Genomic DNA, 9,222 nt, shown 5'->3' with positions numbered 1-9,222 from the left:
TCTTGTTATAATATATATAGTAATAATAGTATGTTATTATGATATGCTTTATATTGCAATTAAAACAAGAGCAATCGGAGATAGCAAACCTCCGCCACAGCGTAACAGTCCCCCCCCCATCTTGCTGGTGTGATGAATTTTTTTCAGAAATTTAAGAAAAGAAAAGAACCATAATTTTTTTTGATGAATTTTGATTGCGTCAATTGAAGTCTTCCCCACAAATTTTTTTTTAAATTAAAAATTGAAAAAAAATCCTGGATCCAGATCTGGATCCGGATCACCACCAAAATCTAATCGATTGGTTGTGGGCCCAAGACCAACCCGTCCAAAACATTTCATAAAAATCCGTTCGTAACTTTTTGAGATATCCTGTTGACAGACAAACCAAGTCACCAACAAACTAACAGAGGCGAAAACATAACCTCCTTGGCGGAAGTAACAAACTAACAGAGGCGAAAAGATAACCTCCTTGGCGGAGGTAACAAACTAACAAGGGCGAACACATAGCTTCCTTGGCGGAGGTAACAAACGAACAGATGCGAAAACATACCCTTCTTGGCGGAGGTAACAAACGAACAGGGGCGAAAACATAAGCTTCTTGGCTGAGGTATATAATGACCTTCACTTGCTCAATAACGCGCTCGTTCCTATAATATATATTATAATATTCCTACGCAAACAGATTTATTCGCAACATTTCACTCTTGCTCATCGTCGGACTCACTAGATAAATCGCGCACGCGGGTATGTTTAAACCTCCGCAGATTGAACTGTAACTTTGGACAGCAGAGAACTTTGAACGTGGGGCGTGCCAGACGCAGAATTGATAAACAGCACCCAGCCCTCCGTCGTTCCTATTTGCACAGTGCACGCGTCTGGCAGCCCTCGCACCTATATGAAGCGGTGAGCGAGGAGCAACCATTCCCTGACAGTTACCAAGGACTCATCGTTGCACACATCCTCTCTATACTGATCGCTGCAACAGCCACCATCATCACCGCACAGTTAGGTTCCCGAGAATTATAAACACTTCAATCATGGTGAGATTCGCTACTTGTGTTGTACTAGTTTGTCCGTGCGTTGTGGTGATTCTTGGGTGTTAGTCGTCTTAGATCTTGACTCATAGTTACTACTAGAAAGTTATTAGAGCATGGAGGAGGGAGCACTGTACAATTTGAATTGAGCTAATATGCGTACACGTACACGCATACATAGAAATATTAACCGTTATAATAAATTATGTAATCGCACTGCGAATGTTCATTCAGTTCTGGACGGACTTGCGGCCCCGGTTTTTGCGCGCAGCGCACGGCTCGCGGCGAAGCCGCGCCCCAACGCGAATACGCCGCCCCCTTTTTGTCNACGATGATGATGATGACGATGATGATGATGATGACGACGATGACGATGATGATGATGAGAGCAGTCCGTAGTCATGAGCATGGTTTACCCCGCTACACAGATAACAGCTGTGTGGGGGAGAGGGAAGGATGGCTTTCTTTAATAGTCAAGGCCAGATGCTGCATTGGGGGGAGGGGGAAGGGAGTGAGACTTCTTTAATAGGCATGATGGCCCAGATGCTGCGTTGTTAGTGTCGTCTTACTCGCATTATATCCATTAATAGTTCACACTTCCCGTGGTTATAGTTACTTAAGTTTTATTATAAGTTTATAGTTACTTATTGTTATTAGTATTATTATTATTATTATTATTATTATTATTATTAACATCATCATTGTTGTTGTTGTTGTTGTTGTTGTTGTTGTTGTCATAGTTACAATAGGTGTTATTTATAAATACAATCAGTTATTACGAATAGTATGACAAATGTTGTTATGTTATTATTAATATTATTGTTATTATTTATTGTCATTATTACTATTGTACATTTCTAGGAACTTTTATGATAATAATGATGACGACGATGATGATGATGATGATGATGATGATGACGATGATGACGATGATGATGATGATGATGGCAATGGCGATACGGGCAACGATGATGACGAGGACAATTATGATGGCGCTTATTATTATTATTTATTTATTTATTGTTGTTATTGTTTGTCACTACAGACTTTCAGGAGTTGTTTCCGGGCGTGAACGTGACGTGACGCGAGGTGCCTTCACCGTCATTTATTTATTTATTTATTGTTGTTATTATTTGTCACTACAGACTTTCAGGAGTTGTTTCCGGGCGTGAACGTGACGCGAGGTGCCTTCACCGTCATCACGATGAGTCAGAAGACTGACAACGACATGACCAAGTGGAACCCCGACGTCGAGGTCGAGCGGGAGGCTCTGCTCGCCAGCGTACGTATCCTAGCAACGAGCAGTGTATCCTAGCAACGAGCAGCGTATCCTAGCAATGAGCGGCGTATCCTAGCAGCGAGCAGCGTGTCCTAGCAATGAGCGACGTATCCTAGCAACGAGCAGCGTGTCCTAGCAACGAGCAGCGTGTCCTAGCAATGAGCGGCGTATCCTAGCAACGAGCAGTGTGTCCTAGCAACGAGCGGCGTATCCTAGCAACGAGCAGTGTATCCTAGCAACGAGCAGCATATCCTAGCAACGAGCGGCGTATTCTAGCAATGCCAGAGTATCCTAGCAATGCCAGAGTATTCTAGCAATGCCAGAGTATCCTAGCAATGCCAGAGTATGTAACCTAGCAATGACAGTGTAGGAGGGAAGGGGGAGAAGGAAGGTTAAAAAGAGGAGGAGAGCGGAGAAGAAAGACGTAAAATAATGAGAAAATTAAGGAAGTGGAAGCACGCTGTCGATGTTGATGTTTCAGCATTATTTCTATAGAAATGTATCAACACGTATTTATGTCATCAAACAATTACGCATTGATTTCTTATCGATTTTTCAGCATGAATGTATCTCCATACACGTCGGAAAAGCTGGAGCCGGAGAGCTCTCTTATTCATGTTGTTTGTGAACAGGGTGGACGTGCGGTGTACTTGTGTGTTGCAGATGAGCATTTGACCGGCATTTACGGGTAATTATCGGCAATAATAAGCGAAATAGAGTAGAGAAACATTAAGACTTTGGTAGTAAATACATTTCGTGTTTATGTACCTCTTTTTTTTAGACGTTCCAAGTGCCTGTGGAGTTGCGCGTTGCACTTGGCAAAGCGGGTGGAGCATTGGGAAGAGGTGGTCGCCAGGCATATTTAAGTGGGTGTGTCCAAGCGTTGGCAATCCTCCAGGCTTAATCACTTTATTTGTCCCCTTTCCGATTTGCTTCCTGTCCTCAGACTTCAGCTTTTGTGCTATTAGGAAAATAACTTTTTTCAGCGATCTGTTGGACACTGCATTACAGAAAATGTAAATACGTTTCGATTTGTCATCACTATATTAACATCGCAATCAACTCTACATGCCTTCGTGAACATCAGTGTGCATTTTAGGTAGATGAACTGCACTGGACCTTCGCAGAACATAAAGACGCACAGTGCGTGCCTACAGTTGGGAGAAGAATGTCAGATCTGCATGCTGCCTGTTTACGTGGGGACGTTGAGAACGTGTTAGAACTTCTGCGAGGTGAAGCGAAAACATCGCGCGTGAACGTACGCATGGAGACGCCTCTCCACGTCGCCTGCGCACTTTCGCCGGACAGGACGGAAGAGAAGATGGAGATTGTGAAACAGCTGCTGCTGCATGACGCGCCCCTGCAAGAGGAGGATGAGCGCGGGCGAACGCCTCTCATGCTCGCCTGCGAAACAGCCAGCGCTGATGTTGCAGCCGCGCTGCTAGACAATGGAGCGGACCTCCGCGCGCGTTACCGTAGCGACGGAACGATGTTGCATGCAGCCGTGGCCGGCGGGAACGCGCGGGTCCTGTCGCCGGCTTGCTCTGGACAGCTGGTCATCATTCGCCTGCTACTGGAGGCCGGCGCCGACCCCAACGTCGCCGAGACAAAGAGCGGAGTGACGCCGCTGATGATGGTGGTGATGGAGGGTGATGAGGCGGTGGTGCGGATGCTGCTCTCACACGGCGCCGACGCCAACGCCGCGGACTCGTACGGACAGACCTCCCTGTACCACGCGGCTAGCTTTGGCCAGCTGGACATAATGCGCCTGCAACTGGAGGCCGGCGCAGACCCCAACGTCGCCGAGACAAAAAGTGGGAAGACGCCGCTGATGATGGCGGTGAGGAACGGCAAGGTGGCGATGGTGCAGATGCTGCTCTCACACGGCGCCGACGCCATTGCCGCGGACTCGCAAGGACAGACCGCCCCGTTCTACACAAATTGCCCTGACCCAGGCTGGCTGGACATCATTAACATACTATATGCGGCCGGCGCCGACCCCAAAATCGCCGATACGGAGAGTGGAGCGACGCTGCTGATCATGGCGGTGAGGGAGGGCAAGGAGGCGAAGGTGCAGATGCTGCTCTCACACGGCGCCGACGCCAACGTCGCGGACTTGCAAGGACAGACCTCCCTGCACCACGCGGCTTGCTCTGGCCAGCTGGACATCATGCGCCTGCTACTGGAGGCCGGCGCCAACCCCAATGTCGCCGATACGAAGAGTGGAGAGACGCCACTGATGATGGCGGGGACGGATGGCATGGAGGCGATGATGGTGCGGATGCTGCTCTCACACGGCGCCGACGCCAACGTCGCGGACTTGCAAGGACTGACCTCCCTGCACCACGCGGCTCGCTTTGGCCAGCTGAACATCGTGCGCCTGCTACTGGAGGCCGGCGCGGATCCAAACGCCGCAGACTCGTACGGACGGACCTCCCTGTTCCACACGGCTTGCTTTGGCTGGCTGGACATCATGCACCTGCTACTGGAGGCCGGCGCCAACCCCAAGCTCGCCGAGACGAAGAGAGGGCAGACGCCGCTGATGAGGGCAATGAGGAACGGCAAGGAGGCGCTGGTGCGGATACTGCTCTCACACGGCGCCGACGCCAACGCCGCGGACTCGCAAGGACAGACCTCCCTGCACCATGCGGCTCGCTCTGGCTGGCTGGACATCATGCGCCTGCTACTGGAGGCCGGCGCCGACGCCAACGCCGCAGACTCGTACGGACAGACCACCCTGTACCACACGGCTTGCTTTGGCTGGCTGGACATCATGCACCTGCTACTGGAGGCCGGCGCCAACCCCAACCTCGCCGAGACGAAGAGAGGGAAAACGCCGCTGATGAAGGCGGTGACGGAGGGCGAGGAGGCGGCGGTGCGGATGCTGCTCTCACACGGCGCAGACGCCTTCGCTTCGGACTCGCACAGACAGACCTCCCTGCACATGGCGGTTTGCTCTGGCCAGCTGGACATCATTCGCCTGCTACTGAAGGCCGGCGCAGACCCCAATGTCGCCAAGACGAAGAGTGGAGTGACGCCGCTGATGTGGGCGGTGACGGGTGGCGAGGAGGCGGCGGTGCGGATGCTGCTCTCACACGGCGCCGACGCCAACACCGCGGACTCGTACGGCCAGACCTCCCTGTACCACGCGGCTTGCTTTGGCCGGCTAGACATCATGCACCTGCTACTGGAGGCCGGCGCCAAGTCCAACGTCGCCAACACAGTGAGCGGGGAGACGCCGCTGATGAAGGCGGTGAGTAAGGGCAAGGAGGCGGCGGTGCAGATACTGCTCTCACACGGCGACGCCAACGCCGCGGATGCGCAAGGACAGACCTCCCTGCACATGGCGGCTTGCTCTGGCCAGCTGGACATCATTCGCCTGCTACTGGTGGCCGGTGCCGATCCAAACGTCGCAGAGACGAAGAGATTGGTGACGCCGCTGATGAAGGCGGTGACGGAGGGCAAGGAGGCGGCGGTGTGGATACTGCTCTCATACGGCGCCAACGCCAACGCCGCGGACTCGCAAGGACGGACCTCCCTGTACATGGCGGCTTTCTCTGGCCAGCTGGACATCATGCGCGTGCTACTGGAGGCCGGCGCCGACCCCAACGTCGCCAAGAAGAAGAGCGGAGAGACGCCGTTGATGAAGGCGTTGACGGAGGGCAAGGAGGCGGCGGTGCAGATGCTGCTCTCACACGGCGCCGACGCCAACGCCGCGGACTCGCAAGGACAGACCTCCCTGTCCCACGCGGCTTGCTCTCACTGGCCGAACATGATGCGCCTGCTACTGGAGGCCGGCGCCGACCCCAACGTCGCCGTGACGGAAGAAAGGCGGAGTTTCACCGCGTTACACTACTCCTGTGATCGACTTCGAACCGAGGTAAAACTACGGGCGTACGTTGCGAATGATTGAGACCGAATTTAACAAATAATTTTACAATTAATTTTTTTTTTAATAGGGTTATGGTTAGGGTCACAATGCGCCATAAAACGGGAGTTTCATGCACGCGATTTGTATAAACCAATGGGATTTGGGAGGTATGAAGAATGAAGAAGGTTGCTGAAATGATGTGTACGCAACTGCTTATCTGCATATCTGCGCCTAACAAAGGTGTCACTGCGCACGACTTAAATGTTACGTTTATAACCGTAGCAACAGACCTCAGATGAGCCCAGACTCGGTGACTCTTGTTAGAGAAACAATCTTATCATGTAAGAATTTTACGCTACATTTAGTCCCGTTAGTACTTACTTTTAAGGTGAAAAAGATGCCAACAAACATTTTACAAATATACACCATAGAAAATTCGTGACGTAGTCAATTTAATATTACACAGGAATGCACGCACGCATGCACGTACGTGCGTATACACGCACGCACGCACGTGTGCAGCAGGCCTCTCAAGGGGTAGCTTTAAAAATTAGTGAGATTAATTTTGAATCAGAAAATCTTAAGGGCGAAGGCGCAAGGGGGGGGGGTGGAGAGAGGGCGTGTCCCCTGCCCCCGGTAGGAAATTATTTTTAAATGGGGTAGGTGCTATTTGACGCCCTCAGCAGCAATCTGAACATGATATTTGTTGCTTATATAAGCATGAAAAAACATAAAATGTACAAAAATCATGGTGATTGTCGTCGCTGGGTGCGCCACAAGTACTTTGGAAGGGATTAAATAAAGTGATTAAGCCTGGAGGATTGCCAAAGCATGGAGACTTATGGATGGATCCACTAAAATATGCCTGGGGACCACCGCTTCCCAATGCTCCACCCGCTTTGCCAAGTGCAACGCGCAACTCGGTAGCTAAACCTGCGCTGAAGCGTAAAGGTGGTAAGACAAAAATTAACCAGTGCAGTCCTGAACTGTTTTGAATGGAATAGTGGAATAGGAGAAAGTGTAGGAAAACAACTAGGTTAAAGAACTAGCAAGAAGTGGTGTAGGTCCCGAATGCAGCGTTATGACTAAAATGTGGGAAGTCTGGTTGTGGTGGTGAGAGTAAGCGCACGCGCTTACGCGCGTGTGCGCGTTTCTTTGTTCCTTTGTGCAAGATGGACACACTGTGTGTAAGATATTAAAGTTTATTCAGGTTACCACACAAGTTTGGATTTCTATATCATCATTTATACATCGAACTTAAAATTCAACGCGTTACATTGAGTCGTTGAGTTTTGTTTGACACGAATGTTTGAAAGTTCGAGTTCGATGAAATTAAATGAATTATGTCTTGAAAAATGGTTCAGCAAAAATGTAAAAAGGTATAATTTTCTCTCTCTATATATATAGAGTTTTCCACCGTCTACAGTCATACACTACTAGCTCTGTGGTGGAGCGAAGAGCTATAGTTCCAGAGCTACGTATACTTTGTTAAACTACTTCTGATAAACCTGAAAAAAATGTAACATGGGCTATCCTTGAAACACATACCTGCACCAGAGCTCACAAGCCAGGCCCGTAGCCAGCTTTATATTGGGTGGGGGTTCGTTTTTAAATGTTGGCAATTTGTGAGGGCGCGAAGCGACCGAGCAGGGGGAGGGGTGGGAGGGGGTGTCCCCCCTCCCACACGATGGAGATTTTGCAATTATTACACTAAAATGGAGCGAGATGCGGGGGAGAGTCTTATGACAGTAATTATCTCTTAGTCAGAAGGGATAAAACTAGAATTCGTGACGTTTCGTTTTCATTTCGTTACGAATTCTATTTTTATCCTCCAATCCAGTCGGTGAGGCAATTCCTCTGGTTAGACGCTGTGTGGCTGAACTTGCGTTGAGTCGCACGCAAAGCGTAGCGTGCTTAGAGGCCCGTAGCCAGGGGGGTTCGGAGGGTTCGCACGAACCCCCCCCCCGAGCCTCCCCTTTTTCTCCCGAGCAAAAAAAAATGGCTACAAGATCTTCTCACCATCAGGTATGCACAGCATCCGCTCNGCGCACGCACGCACGCACGCACGCACGCAAGGACACACACACGCACGCATGCACGCATATGCATGTGATAGAACACACACGGCTGTGTGTGTGTGTGTGTGTGTGTGAGTTTCTCGCAACTATATGTCGTGTTAGTTAACGCACACGCTCGAGCACGCACCCAAACACGCACGCACGCACACACACGCACGCACGCACGCACGCACACACACACGCACGCACGCAAGGACACACACACACACATGCACGCATATGCATGTGATAGAACACACACGCACGCAGAAACGTTCAAATACGAGACTATATATCTATAGGAATCGCACACACGCACGCACGCGCGCACGCACGCACGCACGCACGCACGCAAGGACACACACACGCACGCATGCACGCATATGCATGTGATAGAACACACACGCACGCAGAAACGCTTAAATACGAGACTAATATATCTATAGGAATCGCACACACGCACGCACGCGCGCACACACGCACGCACGCACACATGCACGCGCACATACTATCGATGTTTGCACTATCGATGATCTTATACTCACCGATCTCAGGTGTAAGATCCGATCGTTCACCGGAACAAGCTGGCTTGCTCTGCCATGCATCCATGCAGCTCCGTTACGCACGCTGACGACTGGTTGGCCGCGAGCACGCTCTCACATGGGGGTGCGCTTCCTGCGTCCGTGCAATCACCGTCTGCGTAGCAGCAGCGGCGGCAGCAGCAGCAGAAGTGGCGGCAACAGTAGCAGTAGTAGCAGCAGAAATGGCGGCAACAGTAGTAGCAACAGTAGCAGTAGTAGCAGCAGAAATGGCGGCAACAGTAGTAGCAACAGCAGCAGTAGTAGCAGCAGCAGCAGCAGCAGCAGCAGCAGCAGCGTGGGAATCTAAGTCATGCTGCGGCGTGCTAGAAAGAGGATAGGGTTAGGAAGTGAGTGAGAGAGAGAGAGAGAGAAAGAGAGAGAGAGAGAGAGAGAGAGAGAG

At 50.6% G+C, this 9,222-nt stretch overlaps 2 protein-coding genes across 2 annotated transcripts; both read left to right on the top strand.

The window, feature by feature from the left end:
- Positions 1-2,962: 2,962 nt before the first annotated feature.
- Positions 2,963-4,352, top strand: LOC106818689 (putative ankyrin repeat protein RBE_0220). The gene is made up of 4 exons (XM_014823369.1): positions 2,963-3,001; positions 3,413-3,949; positions 3,980-4,177; positions 4,269-4,352. The coding sequence occupies exons 2-4, from the start codon at positions 3,482-3,484 to the stop codon at positions 4,350-4,352; spliced, it is 750 nt and encodes a 249-aa protein (XP_014678855.1). The 5' UTR covers positions 2,963-3,001; positions 3,413-3,481.
- Positions 4,353-4,446: 94 nt separating this feature from the next.
- On the top strand, positions 4,447-6,529 carry LOC106818688 (putative ankyrin repeat protein RF_0381). Its single transcript, XM_014823368.1, has 3 exons — positions 4,447-5,602; positions 5,666-6,193; positions 6,509-6,529. Exons 1-3 carry the CDS (start codon positions 4,484-4,486, stop codon positions 6,527-6,529), a joined length of 1,668 nt encoding a protein of 555 aa, XP_014678854.1. The 5' UTR covers positions 4,447-4,483.
- Positions 6,530-9,222: the final 2,693 nt, after the last annotated feature.

This window comes from Priapulus caudatus, unplaced genomic scaffold (genome assembly GCF_000485595.1).
Source record: "Priapulus caudatus unplaced genomic scaffold, Priapulus_caudatus-5.0.1 Scaffold2434, whole genome shotgun sequence".
Classification (NCBI taxonomy): domain Eukaryota; kingdom Metazoa; phylum Priapulida; class Priapulimorpha; order Priapulimorphida; family Priapulidae; genus Priapulus; species Priapulus caudatus.
Note: the sequence above shows the minus strand (reverse complement) of the source record. Positions and strands in the feature narration are given on the sequence as shown.

What these genes read in the sequence shown, in the direction of transcription:
- LOC106818689 (XM_014823369.1), top strand. Translation starts at nt 3,482, where the DNA reads ATGTCAGATCTGCATGCTGCCTGTTTACGTGGGGACGTTGAGAACGTG. An exon ending in GAGTGACGCCGCTGATGATG is followed by an intron (nt 3,950 to 3,979) that starts GTGGTGATGGAG and finishes GAGGCGGTGGTG; the next exon opens with CGGATGCTGCTCTCACACGG. An exon ending in GGAACGGCAAGGTGGCGATG is followed by an intron (nt 4,178 to 4,268) that starts GTGCAGATGCTG and finishes GCCCTGACCCAG; the next exon opens with GCTGGCTGGACATCATTAAC.
- LOC106818688 (XM_014823368.1), top strand. Translation starts at nt 4,484, where the DNA reads ATGCGCCTGCTACTGGAGGCCGGCGCCAACCCCAATGTCGCCGATACG. An exon ending in AGGCGGCGGTGCAGATACTG is followed by an intron (nt 5,603 to 5,665) that starts CTCTCACACGGC and finishes CACATGGCGGCT; the next exon opens with TGCTCTGGCCAGCTGGACAT. An exon ending in GTGATCGACTTCGAACCGAG is followed by an intron (nt 6,194 to 6,508) that starts GTAAAACTACGG and finishes GACTCTTGTTAG; the next exon opens with AGAAACAATCTTATCATGTA.